A 19,301-nucleotide genomic window follows, 5' to 3' on the forward strand; every position below is an offset into this window, starting at 1 on the left:
TTAGTATATATAATCATTTGGTACTATTTTATTATTCTAACTATTCACATACATTTTTATAAAAATAAAAATTAGTCTAAAATAAATTATATCAATCTATAAGATCAACATATCTATTAGATCATAATTATAACTAGAAAAGTTGCTTTTTTGGAAAAAGTGCAAATGTTTACTCCTTGTGGTCTGCTGGTATTTAAAAGTCTTATCATAAGAAAGTCCTTCCATTGGGAATGCTGAGCTGGCAGTCTGGTGGAGCTGTAGTGTCTTTTGTGTGTTCCAGATGCCTTGAGAATCAGTCTTTGTGGGAGGGTGGAACACAAACAGTTTTGACCAGTGTATTAGTATCAGTAAGGCTAGCATAACCAGGGAGAGATGCACCAAGGTTCAGGTAAAGAATCAAGTGAGGAAAAGATATATAAAATGCATGTATATATCATGGCTGCAACAATGCAAAAATGGTATGTTCATAATGAGAAGGAAATAAGGACAAATGAAAACAGTTTGATGTGTCAGAAGTGGGAGCGGAAATAAATTTTTTCCTTTAATTTAGAATTACGTGAAGACTGCTATAATGTTTGTGTAAAACAGAATAAAGGGGTTTTCTAAGGAAATCAGTGGCATTCTTTGCTCTGCCTCCCTCCTGCAGTTTAATTGCCTACACGGAACAATATGTGGAATATGACCCTTTGATAACACCAGCTGAGCCATCCAACCCTTGGATCAGCGATGACGTTGCTTTGTGGGACATAGAGATGAGGTAAAAAATGTTTTAAGGTTTGGGAGTGGGATGAATGTAGACAAAAATCCATGAGATCATGAGATTACCTTATATTCTATCTTAATTTGACATTTTTTATCGCTAGAACAGAAACCCCTCAAGTAGCCTCCCAGCTGAGTTCTACTTACAGTTTCTACCTCCTTATAGCTTTGATTTGTGCATGGATCCTTTGTGGCTTCCCTCTGACCCTTTGGATACCATGATAACTGAGACAGTCCCTCACCATTCCCTAGTTCTGATTGCTGGAAGAAAAGAATCTGTTGTTCCAATTTTTTTTCCTGTTAGACAGCAACAATAATGATAATAGCTGGCACGTATTCTGCACTGGCCACATCCTGCAGTAAGTGTCTCTCACTGAATCCCCTCGACAGGTAAACATTACTATTCTCACCACTCAGCAGTTATGGAAACTGAGGCACAGAGGAGTTAATGAATTTGCCCAAGGTCATACTGCTAGTACGGCAGAGGTAGGACTAGAACTCAGGCAGAGGGCTCCAGAACCATGATTTCATCACTGTTCTTCTGGAGTAACTGCCAGCAGCGATTCCAGCCAGTTTCTCCTTCCCTGTGAGGGAAGCCACTGTGTTTACTTAAAAGGGGAGGAACCAAAGCCCAGAGGGACTTGGACCACTTTCAGAATTACAGAAGGAAACACACAGACAAAGCTAGTGTGGTGTGCCTTCACACCCCCTGCACCTAGGCTGGATGAATTTTTATTTCCCTTTTCATGTCTCTATCACTCTCACATTGTCTTTCACTTTTGCCCCTTTTCTGGCTGCTTTTCCTGAAATGGAAAAAATCTTATAAAAATAATAAAAGTCGCAGATGCTCATTCTAAAAAGTTCAAATTATCCAGATGTGCATAAAGAAGAAAATGCTCTCTTCCTCCAACCCGATTTCACCTTCCAGAAAGAACCTTTGTTTATAGTCTAATGCTGTGGTTCCCAGAGTGGATCAGAGCACCCTGGGCACTGTGGGGAACTCACAGAGTTACCACTGGATAGTCCAAATTTTTTAGGGAAACACAGTGATGGTTGACACATGGCAGATACTGCATAAACTACTAGCTTAAGATGGTTCAGTTTCAACATTAGAGCACGTTACATCCCTTATGATGATACGCATCTTTGCAAATCTGGCTTTTCAGAGCAGTCACTATGATAAAAAGCCAGAACTGCACAAAAATTAACATGGAATAAGAAATAGGGACGGTAAGTTCCAACCTAATTCCAAAATTTAAGAAAATGTGTAGTGCCCAATAGGTGCATATTGTAGTTATTTAAGAATGAAAACAAAATTTTCGACTTATGTGTCTTTCAAACAGCTACTAAGTTGTTAGGATACAAATACGTATTAAGTTGATTGGTCCTAGCCATAATAAATGACACTGTTAAGTATTTCTTTTGGCCCAGGGGTCACTGTGAAAAACTTACTGAGACGCTAAGGGTACCATGAGCTCAGCAAATTTGGGAACATCTGATTTAGTGTCTATTACTTTGGATTTTTATGCACATGTAACATTCTATCCTTTTGTATAATTGGGTTCAATATATATACCCAAATATGTACATACATATATATATATATAGTCCAATAATTTTTAAATTAACAATAGGTCGTGGCAGTCTTTCCATGTAAACACATAGATCCACCTTACTCTTTTTAATAGCTACATAGTATCCCCTGGCACCGGTGAAGTAAAATTTATTTTACCAGTCCCTGGATCATAAATATTTAGTTTATGTCCTCCTTTTTTGCCACCATAAACAATGATTCCGGGAACATCTTTCTACGCAAGTTCAATTATCTCATCAGTATAAATTTTCCAGGAGTAGAATTCCTAGAAATGGCATGCATATTTTAATTTTAGTTCATAGGTCCAAATTCCTCTTGAGCAAAACTGTAACACATCTTTTTCATTCCCTTAGCTTTAAAGTGCCCATTTCCCCACATTCTTACCATCCCAAGCATCATCAATCATTTTGTCTTTGCAAATCCAAAAGGTTAAAATAATTCTCATTTTACTGTTTTGTTTCCTTGTTAATATACTTGAGAATCTTTTCACATGTTTATTAGACAGATTCTAGCAATATGTTTTGCTTTGGATATTTGGATATAAAACAGTCACATTTACTTGAATCATATATTTTATCTTTTTCCTGATATATTTCTGAATCTCATTCTTTGTTCTTGTTTCTTTTTCTCTTCCCTGACTTTTACTTTATTAATGTTATATTAACTTTGTAAAAACCCTAGTTTCTATTCTAGTTGTATTAACTTTTAAATGTTTTAATTAAAAACATCATCGATTTAAACAAACAAGAGTAAAGTATATAAAATAGTGAAGTTACCTTTGCCTCCCTTAAATCCCATTCTTCCCAGAGGTATGTTAACTTGATATATTTTAAACCAATATTTTTGAACTTGTATTTCTATGAACATTTAAAGAATAACTAGTATATAGTATGTATCTTCTTTCTAATATTTCTGATGAGCCCTAGGTAGTTCCTTCTAAGTCAAGAACTTAACTCTTTCTTTAACTCAGGATATTTTTTCTCTTTTTTAAAAATTATTGCTGCTTTTTTTTCCATTCTATCCTCACTTTTCAGGAAATCCTTTTTTAAGAAGTCTGGGCCCCTGGGATGGAGTTGCTACATCTCTTATATTTTCTCTATTATAATTTCCATCTTTTAGTCTTTTTATTCTATATTCAAAGGATACAATTTCCTGAATTGCTCTTCAGAATCACTGCTTTGATTTTCACTGGCGTCCATTCTGTGATTTTATATTTTAGAGAGTTTTTCTTTTCCCACTGAGTGTTGGGAGGGTGGTTGATAATCAAGCTTTTCATTTCCAAGACTTCTTAATACTTCTTGGACTGTTCTTTTCTTAGTAGCCTGCTCTGTTCTATTGGTGTTTATCATGTTAATCCCCCTGGAGATGTGATATAGATTTTTTTCATAGTTTATATTTTTTCCATATTTTCATATCTCCTCTCTATTTCTGCCACTTGGTTTTATTCGGGGTTATTCATTAGAGAATCATCATTTCTGCTCATTGTTTCATTCATTCCTCTGGTCACTGCTCAGAGCAGATCATTCTTTTTGTATGCCCAGCTATTTGGAAGACTGCTCATTTTTATAAATGAAGGTCTTAGCTTTCAATCCTGCCATACATTAGAACCACCTGGAAGTTTCTAAAAAATACTAATGCCTGGTCCTCACACACAGCCAATTAATTCAGAATTTCTCACAATTGAACATTGTTTTTTAATCTCCCCACATTTTTTTTAAATCTCCCTTTTTAAATCAGGGCGATTTAAAAAGTCTAATGTGCAGCCATGGCCTAGGACTCCATCAGTAGCTGGTGAGGGTGCTCTCAGTGATGGTATGGGCCAGTGGTTCTAAGCCATGCTGTGCATCGGAATCACCTGGGCTCCTCTTTAAAAATACACGCATACTGGGGTGGCTCTGGGCGTCTGCCTCTTGAGCAAGTACCCCAGGCATTCTGAGGCACACGACAGTTTAAGAAGTCCTGGTTTGGTTCACAGAGTTCCCCGGCAGGCTTTCCCCTGAGCAGTTCACACAGGAGCAGGGCTGCACCTGAATGTATGAATGGATGGGCATAGAACAATTGCGAAGGTTCCCCTCTGGGTCCTGGGTATGTGGTCCAGGAACAGATTAAAAGATTGGGCCCTCTCTTACAGTGAGACAGGTGGCAATGGGAGTCTTGGGGAGGTAGACCCCCACCCTTCCTAGTGTGACATCCCTGCAGCCAAGTGTTCTATTCTGTGGGTCAAGCCCTGATGGAGTTTCTGATGTCTATTTCCTCACCAAGGTACTCCCCAACAAGTCTACTCTTCTCCCTCCACTAATGGGTCTTAGTGGAACCCACTTGGATCTGCGAAAGCCAATGAGAGGTGGGGAGAAAGCTAATGTGTCTTTAAAGTCTCCCTGGTTCCCAAGATGTTTTTTCTCTGTGTGTGTGCTGTGCTGGCAGGAACACAATCCTCTGGCCTTACTGTCCATATGAGAAGCTGGCCAGGAAACATCCCCCTTAACTTAGCAAACCCTTTTGGCCATGTGGAGCCCGATCCGTGTTCCTGAGTTGCTTCCATGTGCCCCTTGTCTGATGCCACCCGCTGCCTCCACTTCCAATCCTGCTGCTCAGAGCTTGGGGTTTTCCAAGGCTTCTGTTGGGGACACTCAGCTATTTTCTTCTCTGATGCCTCCAGTGGAATCGTAGGCTGCTGTCAATCAGATATGTCACAAGTTCAGTCTATGTGCTTCGTGCCTTTCTGAAATTTCTCAAAGCTCTCATCTGCTGATAGGAAATTTCTTTGCCTCTACATACTGTGTTTAGTTTTTTTGGGTTTTGTTTTTTTTTTTTTACTTAACTGAGCTCTGGGCTCTTGCCTGTTCCCTCCTCCTTGGCCACTTGTCCCCCAGATCCTCACATGGCTGGCTTCACTTCTCATTCAAGTCTCACTCAGCACTGGTGTCCCTTCCTCAGAAGGGCTTTCTGTGACCACCAATCTAGAGTGGCCACCTCATCCCTCCAGCTGTTCTATATCACATCCTCCTCCTGCTTCCCTTTCTAAATAGAATGATTTCAGCGCCTAGGCCTATCTGGCACACAGTGGGCACCGTGTGGGCTGGAGGGAGGATGAATGAATATGTCATTCTTTATTTGATCGTTTCATTGGTATTTGGGAAAGGAGGAGAGGCAAATGTGTGAACCTAATTCACAATGATAAAATAAACTTCCTCTTTTGTTCTTGAAAGTCAGCAAAGAAGTATGTAATCATTTAGGAAAATGGGGTCTCATGGCCTATTGGTTTATTCCAACCTATTCAGCACTTTTTCCCCAAGGAGGTGCTACCTGCCCCCTACTACTCATGCCCTGGTTCTACTCCTGTTGTTCTAGCCTCGACTCTGAACTTCATGCCTAATCTAGGATAGCTACAGTGTTCTGTCCACTTACAGGCAGAATCGAGTGTTCAGATACAAGTGAAAATGAAGCCCTGTTTCTTCTCCCAACAGACTACTCCTACCCACTTAGTTGCTGGCAGTGATGTTAGGAAAAAACAGTGTGGAATCACTGCCAACATCACACTCCAGCCAAGGGATGGTTTCTGTCCGCAAAACGAAGGCTGAAGATGACCAATAAAATAATTGAGTCAGTTTCTCTCGGTTTCAGTTTAATTCAATACATATGTATAGTAGTCGACTATGTGCTGTGTTCTGAACAAGAAGGGCTCTCAAGATACCAAATGTAGCAAGGTAAATAAAACATGCTATCTTACCATCTGGCACCAGAACTCCTCCTTGCTTGGCAAAGGACATTAAGCCACTTGGGGCAGAAAGTAAGGCCCTAAGGGCAGAGGGGTTGGCAGAGACTCAAACAACAAAGGGAGAGGGTTGTGCTGTCCTGCTGAGAAAACGAGACAAATGTATTCTCTGTTCCTGAGAGGGGAGAACTAAGGGCAGGGCAAAGCAGGGGAGGGAGAGAAGCCAGAGGCCAACAAAAACTAGGTCTCTGTGCAAGGCCAGGGAAATGCCTAGCATTGAGGTGACCAGGGACTTTTCAAAAGCAGGAATGTCTAGTATGTGGTTTTTGAAATAGTAGGCTGCCAGGAGGTGCGATATGTACTCATTTTTCAAGACCCTCAAATTCCTGTAAGGCCCCCACCCTCCCAAACGCTTCATGAGAGGAGGGGTTTGGTGGGTGTGGGTGAAGGTTTGTGGGAAAGGAGAGACAGTGAGAACGCAGGACTCCCTTAGGAATTCATGCCAATCTCAGGTGGGCTTTGGACTTCACTGGGCTGGGTGAAGGGGTCCAGGCAGGCTCATTATGATTTCCAGGGCCCAGGATGTCACCGACAATGTCTAAATTCTGCAAGGTGGAGAATATACTGTGTCTGCCGTGGGGAGGTTACAGACAGCCAAATGGAGGATGGCCATAGCAGCTGAATACAATCACGGACAAGGTGACATAGGATATACAATAAATAGCAGAAAATTGTGCTTTAATTCTTTCTCCTTCTCAGACAAGCTATTCGATCTGGAAGTCCAAGGATAAGAAAGTTATATTCAGAGGGGAAAAAAGGCAACTGTTTTAAAGGATGGGCAAACTACACCTCAAGTTTATGCAACATAGTGAGCTGTGATCGCACCACTCCACTCCCGCCTGGGTGACAGAACAAGACCCCTAAAGAAAAAGAGTAAATTCTGAGAAGTAAAGTTTAATTAAAGAAAATAGTGATCGCCAGGGCTTCTCATTGAGGAGAAGTCAGTCAAAAGTTGCCAGATGACGTAATTCTTTATGTCATCTGAAAACCACAAGGAGAGTGTCCCAGGGAGACATATGTAAAGTATTTCTGGTGGTGCCACTAACTAGATGCTGGAATCTAATGAAACCTGGTGTTGTCAGCAGAATGTGGTTTGTGATTTGCTCTCTCCGCATGACTTCAGTTTAGCTCTCCCTCTCTGCTGGGTATCAGACACATGAGCAAAGAGCTACAAGGAACCTGGCTTGTCCAGCTTGGCCGTAGGCATTCACTCCCGGCCAACCTGACCTGCTGAGAGGCAGAGATCATCCCTGAGCTGCCCATGCACAGCAAGTTTGACAGAACTATTAATCCAGAATATTAGTCAAGCTCCTTTCTTATGGTGGTGGATCTCCAAATATGGCCCCATTGGTGCCTTCCCTCTTTACATCAAGTAGGACACCAAGACCAAGGCCAGATGAAAAGAGAGGGAGCACCTTTTTCCCTCTCTCAAACTATTTGAGAACCAGTAATCCAGAACCCCTGTGGTGGCTTCCACCTTGGTCATTTGAAATATTTGCTCTTGAGACATTCCTTCTTGGAATCCATCTGCCATGCTTGGAGAAGCCCAAGCTGTTGGAGAGGCCATGTGCAGACGGTCTGGTCAGTAGCCTCTGCTGAGCTCCTGGTCAGCAACTAGCATCAGCTGTTAGGTGATGAGCCCTCCTGGATGCACAGCCCAGTCAAATCTCCAAATGACCCCACCTCCAGCTGCCATCCAACTACAACCATGTGATCCCCAAGTGAGAACCACCCAGTGGAGCCTAGTCAACCCATAGGAGAGTGAAAGAGACAAATAAATGGCTTTTTTAAGCCCCTGGATTTTAGGATCATTTGTTATACAGCGTAAATAACTGGGCCAGGCGCGGTGGCTTATGCCTGTAATCCCAGCACTTTGGGAGGCCAAGGCAAGCGGATCACGAGGTCAGGAGTTTGAGACCAGCCTGGCCAACATGGTGAAACCCCGTCTCTACTAAAAATACAAAAATTAGGTGGGCATGGTGGCAGGCAGCTGTAATCCCAGGTACTCGGGAGCCTGAGGCAGGAGAATAGTTTGAACCTGGGAGGCGGAGGTTGCAGTGAGCTGAGATCATGCCATTGCACTCCAGCCTGAGCGACAGGGTGAGACTCCATCTCAAGAAAAGAAAAGAAAAGAAAAGAAGAAGAAGTAACTGGACCACTCTTCATTGGAGTATTCAGGACCCTCAGGTTGTTCTTGAGGTATTAAATAAAATTATGATTGTTTCTTTAGTAGCCTTGGCTCTGAGATGGGGACATTGGATTATTTTCTTTTTAAGGAACTGCCTTATTTCATAATTTTTCTAATAACTTGTCTTAGTCTGTTCAGGCTGCTACAGCAAAAATGCCATATACTATGTGGCTTAAAAACAATATAAAATTTTTTTTCACAGTTCTGGAGGCTGGGAAGTTCAAGGTCGAGATGCCACAGATTGGGTGTCTGGTGAGGGCCTCCTTCCTGGTTCATAAATGTCTGGGTCCTCACATGGCAGAATGGCAAGAGAGCTCTGGGGTGTCCTTTTATAAGGACACTAATCCCACTCCACATGACCTAATTACCTCCCAAAGGCTTCACCTCCCAAAACCATCACATTGGGGGTCAGGATTTCAACATATAAATTTGAAGGGGAACACAGACATTCAGTCCACAACATTCTACCTCAAGATCCCCAGAATTTATGTCCTCTTGCATGCAAAATACATTCATTCCATCTCAGTAGTCCCCGAAGTCTTAACTTGTCCTGGCATCAATTCTGAAGTCCAAAGTCTTATCTGAATATCATCTAAATCAGATATGAATGAGATTAAAGATACCATTCATCCTGAGGCAAATTCTTCTCCAGCTGTGAACCTGTGAAACCAAACAAGTTAATGTGCTTCCAAACTACAATGGTGGGAGAGGTATAGGATAGACATTTTCATTCAAAAAGAGAGAGAGAGAGAAATAGGAAAGAAGAAATGGGTAATGGGTTCCAAGTAAGTCCAAAATGCAACAGGGCAGAAAACATTAAACCTTAAGGCTCTAGGAATAATTCTCTTTGGCTCAATGCTCTGTCTTTTAGACCCACTGGGGCAGCAGCCCCACCTCCATAGCTCTCCTGGGCTGGAGTCATACACCCATGGCTTTCCTGGGCTGATGCTCTTGTCTTCCAGGCCCATTTGGGTGGCAGCATCATCCCCACAGCTTGGTGGGATGGCCCTACAGCAGCTTTCTCCTGGGGTCCCTATGGCTTTCCCAGGCTGGGGTTCCTCACCTGCAGCTCTTCTGGGCAGCCCAGTCCACCATGGCTCTGCTGGGTGCAGCCCATATTGCAGCTTTCTATGGGGACCCCATCCCAAGTCACTGGGCAGGAGCATCCTGATCTACCTAAATTGAAGAGATGAGTTGATCCTTTAAAACTGTTCTGCTCTCCTACTACATGTCCCTTGAACTCTGGGCCTATGGTGCAAGTGGCAGCCCTGATGAACTCTGAATTGCTTTTGAGCAATTCTTCCATTGTCTTGAAGAATAGTTTCTGGATTCTGTTGAGATGACTCATCCATACTAATATACTTATCAAACAGTCACTTGGCCACACTACTAGTGGTCTCATTTTTTGCATATGAATAGACAAAGAATTTTTCAGATCTTCAGGTTCTGGTTTCTTTTTGTGCTTAACAATTCTGTCTTTAAGTCACGTTTTACTATAAGTAGTCAGGAAGAGCCAACCTGCACCTTCAACACATTGCTTAGAAATTTCCTCAGCTAAATATTTAATTTCGTTGCTTGCAAGTTTTACCTTTCACAGAATACTAGAACCAAATAAAATTCAGCCAAATTCTTTACCACTTTATAACAAGGATCAACTTTTCTCCAGTTTCTGGTGATATATGTCTCATTTATGTCTAAAACTCATCAGAATGGCCTTTACCATCTATATTTCTACCAGTATTCTGTTCAGGATTATTTAGGTATTATCTAGGAAGATTGAGGCTTTCTTTATAGCTCTCCTCTTTACTTTCTGAGCCCTCGCCAGAATATCCTTTAAAGGCCTGGTTACAGCAGTTTAGGTTCCTCTCCCCTCCTCTCCCCTCCCCTCCTCTCCCCTCCCCTCTCCTCTCCTCTCCTCTCCTTTCCTTTCCTTTCCTTTCCTTTCCTTTCCTTTCCTTTCAAGATGGAGTCTCACTGTGTCACCCAGGCTGGAGTGCAGTGTCGGGATCTCAGCTCACTGCAACCTCCGCCTCCTGGGTTCAAGCAATTCTCCTACCTGAGCCTCCCGAGTAGCTGGGAATTACAGGTGCCCACCACCACGCCCAGCTAATTTTTTTTTTTTTTTTTTTTTTTTTTTTTTTTGGATTTTTAGTAGAGACGGAGTTTTGCCATGTTGTCCAGGCTGGTCTCAAACTCCTGACCTTGTTATCCGCCTGCATTGGCCTCACAAAGTGCTGGGATTACAGGCGTGAGCCACTGCACCCAGGCAATTTAGGCTTTTGCTAACATATATCTCAAGACCCTTCCAGCTTCTATTCATTACACTGTAAGCCACGTTCACATTTTTAGTTGTTCATTACAGCAGCTTCCCACTCACAGTATGAACTTCTGTCTTAGTCTGTTAGGACTGCTGTTACAAAAATACTATAGACTGTGTGGCTTATAAACAACAGAAATTTATTTCTCACAGTTCTGGAGCTAGGAAGTCCAAGATCAGGGTGCTGGCAAATTCAATATCTGGTAAGGATCTGCTTTCTAGTTCATAGATGGCTGTCTTCCTGCTGTGTCTTCACATGACAGAAGGGAAAGGGAGCTCTCTCTGGTCTCTTATAGAGTATTAATCCCACTCATGACCTAATCACCTCCCAAATATCCTGTCTCCTAATACGATCACATTGTGGATCAAGATTTCAATGTATTAATTTGGAGAGGGACACAAATATTTAGTCCTTAACATAATTCTTAAGTGTTTTGAAGATAGCTTGTATCTTCCCCAAGTCTTAGTTTAGATATTGAATGAGGCAAATGTAGTAGAAGGCAAGGTAACAGAGTGGAAAAAAAGAATAGGCTTTGGAGACAGGCAGTCCTGGGATCCAGGTCCTGGCTGCCACCTACCAGCTGTGTGACCTTGGACAATCTGACCTCTTTTGAACTCTGGATGTTTAAATACAATGTCAGCCTCCCTGGCTTATATTAAGATTTAAATAGGGCACTGTAAGAAAAGCTCCTTACACCATGCCTAGCACTATGAAGCTCCTGGAGAAATGAGCATTGATATAGACAATTGCTTCCTTTGAATCTGGCTTTCTTGTCCTCAATTTGGTGACTTTCCTCCATCTCTAGCTGGGGGATCAGCAGGAATGAAAGACAGATACCCTTGGAGAGCTTTGCTATGTGTTGGTTTGGGCTGTCCAGTGGGAGGCAGGAAGTTGGTAAGAATGACGAGGCACAGAGGGCAAATAAGAGTTAGAAAAAGGCATCCAGCTAGTGATTAGAAAACACTGTCAGGATAAGGACACTTCACCCACATCACTATACACATTTCTAAATTGATTTCGTTTTAGTGCTGAACACTTGCCATGTGAAAAGTCCTATGCTCAATACAAAGACACATGAGATATGGTCCCTGACCTCAAAGAGCTAAAAAAAATAGCTGGAAAGACAATGACATAAACTCTTGAAAACCCAAATGCTGACATAAAACTCTACTGGAGAATATGTCCCAAGGAAATATCGCTACACAATGGATGTAAAGAGACTGTGCTTCTGTGGATTGTTTGCTTGAATTTGGCTGAGGGACAGTTATTGTACCACTCACCTGGAGATGGATGTTGAAAGATATTTTAATTTGCAGAATTATTTTATAACCATAAGAGGCCATTCAGTGGTAGCAACGTGTTCAAGTCTTTTCTTAAACCTTAAAGTGGATGATATTGGGAATACTCAAGTGATACAGAAGAGATATGTATAGGGAAGTTGTATCTAGGAAGCTTTTAATAGAACAGACTCCCAGTAGTGAAATCGTGCTAGGAAAATAAGGAAGAAATGTGGATCATCCAGTTGTAGAAATACAATTGTGAATAATGGATAGTTGCGGGAAGCCAAGTATACATGGTTACATTGTATCAACTAAAAATTCATGTCTTTCCCAGAACCTCAGAATCTGACTTATTTGGAAATAGAGTTGTTGCAGATGCAGTTAGTTAAGATGAGGTCGTACTTGAATAGGGTGGGCCCCTAATCCAATGTGACTGATGACTTTATAAGAAGAGAAAGCAGGCTGGGCGCAGTGGCTCACGCCTGTAATCCCAGCACTTTGGGAGGCCGAGGCGGGTGGATCACAAGGTCAGGAGATCGAGACCATCCTGGCTAACATGGTGAAACCCTGTCTCTACTAAAAAAAAAAAAAAAAAATTATCTGGCCATGGTGGCGGGTGCCTGTAGTCCCAGCTACTCGGGAGGCTGAGGCAGGAGAATGGCGTGAACCCAGGAGGCAGAGCCCTCAGTGAGCCGAGATTGCCCCACTGCACTCCAGCCTGGACAACAGAGTGAGACTCCATCTCAAACAAAAAGAGAAGAGAAAGCAGAGACACAGACACATACAGAGCAAACACCATGTGGAGACACAGAAACACAGGAAGAGAGAGTGCAGTGATGCATCTGCAAGCTGAAGAATGCCAACATCAGAAGTTAAGGAAAAGTCATGGACCTGATTCTCCCCTAAAGCTGTCCAATAGAGCATGGCCCTGTCAACACCTTGATTTTGGACTTCTAGGCTCCAGAACTGTGAGAGAATAAATTTCTGCTGTTTTAAGCCACCCAGTTTGTTAGTCCTTTGTTATGGCAATCCTAAGAAACTAATACATCAGGGTATCCTGTCTCTCTAGACCCATTTATTTCTGCTGAACTGTGACCTTGCAATTTTCCAGATACCCCCAACTTTTGTCCTAAGCGTCCCTCTGATTCTACATCTACAGTGACACACCAAGATGTCTGGCCCACTCCAAAAATTGCCTTTCTCCCACTCTTGCCACCACCAAGGAATCTGGTGGAATGAATGTGGACTCACCACTTGGGTACCAGAAAGGGGTGACACTGGTGGTGGGTGTGCATCCATGAGGCAGTCACTACACAGTCTGAGTGAATTTCTACAGCTGCTAATATGGGCACAGACCTCAGTCGAGGTACAGCTGCCACTAGTACCATCCCTGGAGAGCCCTGAATCCTCCTCTGGTAAAGAGTAAATGGTTGGGTCCATCCTTGGTCATAGCATGACCTTGGCAGAAGGAGACAATGTCCTGCAGTCTCTGGGGCTTAAATTTACTGCCAGCCTCAACCCCAGGGGAATTCTTCCACAAACAGTATTTTTGGTTCCATTGAAAGTTATTGAGTTTGATTAGGTCTGTGGCTTGTGTTTGAGAGAATCCAGGATTTGTCTTCATGTGTCGTTGTGAAAGGCCTAGCCTGGCACTTTGGAAGAGATGTTTCATAGAGTCTTCCATTGTTTGACCTGATGGGGTTAGTCTACCACCATGACCCTATTGGACTATGCCTGGAAATGCAGAGTTGCAAGCCAGAGGCTCCCTGACCTCCAAGCTCATGATCTATTGGTCATCATCATTGTAATTAGAAGATACTGCTGTTGCTGATTATGTGTGTTGGTGAAGAAGTAGTTGGGTTTGGATGGGGTATGTCTAGAGCTGCATACCAATATAGTAGCCACTAGCCACATGTAGCTATTTAAATTGAAATTTGAATCATTTAAAATTAAATGAATTTTAAAATTCAGTTCATCAGTCACACTAACCAGTTTTCAACAGCCCAATAGCCACATGGGGCTACTGGCTGCCATATTGGAGAGCATGGTTATGGAATATTTTCATCATTGCAGGAAATTATACTGGACAGCGCCAGTCTACAGTTATTTGCTTTCCCAAGCTTTCCCCGCACACAAGCTCTCTTTTTTTTTTTTTTTTACTAAGTGTAATTTTCCAAGTATTGAGAATATGTCAGCTCCATAATAAGTGGAAACATGATTTAATCTGTTACTGTCTGTTGGAAATAATAAAATATATGCATCTATTTTTTAAAGAGGAAAAATGAGTATTGCTAGACCATTGTTTCCCAATTTGTAATGTGGACATAAATCACCTAGGGTTCTTGTTGAACTGTAGGCTCTGATTTAGCAGGTGCAGGTGGGGCCTATGGTTCTTCTTCTGGTTCACAGACCACACCTTGAATAGGGAAGAGTTGTAGCATGTGACTTGTGAGTTAGGACCTTATCGCTGTTTAAAGGGCCAAGGAAATAAATACAGCAAGTGAACTTTAAATGGAAACACAGAAGCTGAAGGAAATACTCTTATCGCCCAACACCAGAAGAATTAGACCAATGCCCATTCTTTAGTCTGAATGTGAGACAGCATAGCAAAGATGAGCTATGCAGCATGGCAGAATTAAGAACTGGGGCCGGGTGCAGTGGCTCACACCTGTAATCCCAGCACTTTGGGAGGCTGAGGCGGGTGGATCACGAGGTCAGGAGATTGAGACTATCCTGGCTAACATGGTGAAACCCTGTCTCTACTAAAAATACAAAAAAATTAGCCAGGCGTGGTGGTACGCACCTGTAGTCCCGCTATTCGGGAGGCTGAGGCAGGAGAATTGCTTGAACCCGGCGGGCAGAGGTTGCAGTGAGCCACAGTCACGCCACTGCACTCCAGCCTGGGCGGCAGAGTGAGACTCCATCTCAAGAAAAAAAAAAAAAAAAAAAAAAAGACCTGGATGCCCTCTGGAGCCTTGCTGTCTAGATTTGATTCTTGACTTCATTACTTCCTAGCTGTGTATTCTTAGGCAAACTACCATGAGACCTCACTTTCCCTATCTGGAAAATGGGAATCATACTAGTACATTTTTCACAGAGCAGTTGTGAGGACTCAGTGAGTTAACAGATGTAAAATGCTTGAGACGGTGTCTAGCACACAGTAAGCACTGTACATGGTTGTTAAATCAATAAGTGCATGTAACATTCTGCTTCTAACAAGAGAATATGCTTTACTCTGGATGTGTCAATACATTTCTGACCAGTTGTACATCACTTGGGTTGAAACAGGACCCTAATTTCTCCCCTGAGGATTGAGGAAGGGGTGGGAGGTGGAGGATAATGTGTTTTGATGAAAGATTGGGTCCATGAAGCATCCTGGGTTATAGTACTAGTGAAAAAATTAGAGTCAAAAGTTGAGTCCATAATTGATAGGAATGGTCCAGGGAGCTTAATCAATGGCATGGTAGACAGCAGCCATTTGAAGGGCATGCCGGCAACCATCACTTAACATGCCTCCTTAAAGAAACTGTTCATCATTGGTTACTATTGGTGTACCAAAGTCTGCATTTGGAATTTGTGCAGCTTTTGTAGAATCTGCCCCTTAAATATGAGATGTTTCCCTTTGGTGAGTGACTGCAAAACAGATTTGAGTCACTGAAGAGAATATGACACAAGCTTTTCTCTGGTATTGATCTTCTTTAAACCTTCTTCCTTCACCCCAAAGCAAAGAGCCCAGCCAACAGCGAGTAAAAAGATGGGGCTTCTCTTTCGATGAGATATTGAAGGACCAGGTGGGGCGGGACCAGTTTCTACGATTCCTGGAGTCCGAATTCAGTTCAGAAAACCTCAGGTAAATCTCTCAAAGTTTGAGCTGTGTGCGGAATGTGTGTGAAGAAATTTGCATAATCGGTCTCTCCATCTCTCTTTCTCAATGAAACGTTATCAGGGTTCAAATTCAAATGCCAGCTAATCTGGCTGAGGTTGAAATGGAGAAGAACAAATTAAAATATGTAACTCTGTCACCACCATAATAGCACCTGCTAACACCAGCATGTTTCAGTTCAAGTCTATATGACCTTTGTGCAACTAATTGGAAATAAGTCTTCAATAATAATTAGTCAAACGGATTTGACAACATCATTCATTAAGTACAGCCATAGAACCAGGGAGCTTCCAAGTGGAGAGGCATCTCAGAGGCTCTCTCCTCAAAACTTCCCAGTCTGGGGTCCTGAATATCTGAGAAGCTAAACGGAAGAGGGAGGAGTCAGTGGGCTCATTTCGGAATTTCAAAGAGCAAAGTAAATATCACTCAGTAACTGGTGATGTAACTGTAGCAGCTACGTAACAGTAGCAGCTAATAAAAACATGCTTTTTTCTTTTAGAACGACTTCTGTCGACTCCAAATAGTGGTTACTCTGATCATCTGACGCCAGTGAGAACACCTGATTGTTCCTATTGGTCTATAACTAATACTTGATGAGGGAAATGTGTTAATAATTACTATTTAATAGGAGAAAAAAATAAGATATTCAAAACCTCAGGTCCAATATGAGAGGAAGAAAAGGGGGTGAGTTGAAAGGAAAAGTCTCCTTGGTTATGAAAAATTTGGGAACTTGTTTATTTAGACTTTTATGGTATTAGATGAAGAATCAGAAATCTGCAGAAAATGTGACTTATCTGAGACTTATCTAGTGATCTTAGCAAACTGCTGACTTTTTAATGGGTAAGATGGAATCTCTCTCTTTCTTTTTTCTTTGTACCAGGTTTTGGTTTATATAGTAGAGTAACACCCATCTTCCAGTGCTGTTTTCTTTAAAGATGTCTTAATAATGTTTCAATATTGTATTACTTTAAAAACTCAGAGCATGTGCTGCGGGCAAAGGACTGCCCCTCCAAAGTTAATGTGCAACATCCATGCACTTATTTGAAGTTGAGACCATCGGTCCCATACGTCAATCAAGTGATATTTATGCTACACCTGTGCTGTATCAAGCACTGTGAGAGTCTGCTGAGAGACACAACTCAAGATGTGTGATCTTTGCCTGTAACGACCTTGTAGGTCCTTGAGGAAAAAACACAAGAAATGATTAAATCATTGAATGTCTATAAATGAGTGTAAACTCTAAGAACCATTTTGAAAGCATTTAAAGGAGAAGAATCAAAGCTGAAGTAGTTAAATCATAAGCTGGACTTTGAAGAATACACAGGATAATAGTAGACAAAGAAGGAGGAGAGAGAATATTCCAAGCTGGAGGACCAAATGAGGAAAGAGGTGGCCGTGGGACTCTCCCCCTCCATAAGGTCCTGGGAGGACACGTAGATGCCGACTAGCTGTATGGAGCATGCTGTTCTAGGCATCCACGTGTCTGTTATAAACCAGACAAGGTTGAGTATCTTATTTTGGGTTATTATACAAGAGCCTTTCCTTGTGCTGAAGCATGATTCCAAACACATCTCAGAGCTTCATTTCAATGCCTAATGAAGTATTTGTAACAGAAGGCTTGACTTCTAATACTCTTCACTAGGGTGGTGCTCAGACTAGCCTCTCGGTATAGGAAGGAAGGCTCTCTGTGGCCAGCTTGATGGACCCAGGTGGCCTCTCTGTGTAGCCAGCTCAGTCCCAGTTTCCACCCCTTCTATGGTCCCTATGAGCCACCCCTGGGAGTCCTTCTCATCTTCCCTTCTTACCTGTTCCCCTTGGGTCTCCAAGATGGAGCGGTATAGAGGCCCCCTTTACCTAACTACCTCTAAGCCCGTAAGTAGCCTCAGGACCCTCTGCTGCCTGCACTCTCGCAGAGAGCTTGAAGAATGACCCAGAGTTTGGTCATTGTGAGGGTCCCAGGAGCATCCGCTGGCTCAGCTGCCACCTTGCCTGGTCAGAGCATTCATTCTAGAAAGTCCCGAGTGTAGCCAGAACCACATATCAGTTCAGACTAGTTTCACAAATTATGCATCACACTTAAAGCCCAGAGTGCACCAAGGAGTGTGTCCCTGGCAGGTGTTCAGTGCTTCTTCCTGCCATCACCTCCTGCGCCTCTGCCAGCTCCTTTCCCCATGCCAGGAGGGCTACATTTAATCTTGGGTGAAAGCATGCGTGTGAGCATGTGTTCGTGTGCCAGAGCCTAAGCCACACCCCCAGAATGCAGAAATCCAGACTTCAGAGGGTCACCCCTGCTCCATGACAGGAAAGGAAATAGAATAGCAGGGAGGAAAAGGATAGCCAAGAGCCTCTAAAATCCTCTCTGGATGCCCAAATTCCATTTTTATGATATTCAGCATAACTGGATACATGGTGGGTGAGAGAGTAGCTCAGTTGTAAATCACATAACTGTAGGACTCTTCAGTCACCTATCACAGGGAAGCCTTTTCCCCATTCCATTGTGTTCATCCCTTCAGCTGCAGATATCATCTTAGCACCAACCGTGACACAGGGCTGGCGGATTTAGAGCTGACTGAGTAAATATCAGGGTGGCCAGGCATGGCTGTACAGATGCACCTCCACTGTGGCTCATGCCATGGAGGCCCCTGGGAGTTGTGCAATATGGCACAACTTGAGGATCCTGCCAACCTGTCATGTTGGCCGTGCTGGAGTCGTCCCTTCTCTGCAGGATTGGTGAGGGGCCCAGGCCACTGGCATTGGAGCATGGCAGGAAAAAGCCTGACCAGAACTCACCTGGGTAAATGACAAAGTGCTTCTCCACTTCCTCTGTCCTCCTGTGCTTCCTCTCATCTCTCCAGTGAAAGGGCTGCTTAGATCATAACATTCTTGCACAACCCACGGGGTGCCAGTTAAGTAGCCAAGCGGCCGAATTTGTAGCAGAGCTTCAGAATGCAGAATGGAGGAGCCCCAAAGTGTCACCCTGGATCCTTTAAGGAACAATTTCTATGATGACGTAATAGAAGTTGACATCCCCTTTGATCAGTGTCTTCTGGGTGGGTCTGTGAGATGAGGGTGGGGGCATCATCTCTGTGGACTGGGTGGGGTATGACCAGCAGCACATTTTGCTGAAGCTGTGAGCTCTCTGTGGCAGGGTCTACCTCTTTTTCTCCTTTTCTGACCCACCTGAGCTGGGTGCAGGCTCCCTTTGCACCGAGTGGACCCACAGACAGCTGTTTGTTGAGTGTCTTGGGAATGCACATGGCTTCTGTCCACAAGGCAGGGGCCTCACAGCTCTGATGCAGGGAGCTCCGCTCAGTTTCTTGGCCTCATCCTTCTTCCTGCTTTGTGCATTTTCCCAGAATAATGACAGTCACTCCTTCCCATCTTTGCTCCCTCTCCCACATCTCCCCTACACAAATCTTTGTCCTCCCTGGCTTGACACCCTCTGCTGCACAGCAGAGAATGAGTTAAAAATCAAAACCCACAGCAAAGAGTGTCCTCCGTACA

General features: G+C 43.1%; 1 protein-coding gene across 20 annotated transcripts in view; it reads left to right on the forward strand.

Moving 5' to 3' along the window:
- The window catches only part of RGS6 (regulator of G protein signaling 6), a 634,490-nt gene that overhangs the window by 562,487 nt on the left and 52,702 nt on the right, over positions 1 to 19,301 (forward strand). For 13 of the 20 annotated variants that reach the window (XM_004055388.5, XM_004055389.5, XM_031001858.3 and 10 more), the window contains exons 13-14: positions 647 to 757; positions 15,639 to 15,764. In XM_004055388.5, coding sequence (XP_004055436.1) covers positions 647 to 757; positions 15,639 to 15,764 — 237 coding nt within the window. The remainder of the gene's footprint in view (positions 1 to 646; positions 758 to 15,638; positions 15,765 to 19,301) is intronic. The other 7 variants (XM_055360810.2, XM_055360801.2, XM_055360800.2 and 4 more) reach the window with 1 other exon arrangement.

Source organism: Gorilla gorilla, chromosome 15, assembly GCF_029281585.2.
Source record: "Gorilla gorilla gorilla isolate KB3781 chromosome 15, NHGRI_mGorGor1-v2.1_pri, whole genome shotgun sequence".
In the NCBI taxonomy this organism is placed as follows: Eukaryota; Metazoa; Chordata; class Mammalia; order Primates; family Hominidae; genus Gorilla; species Gorilla gorilla.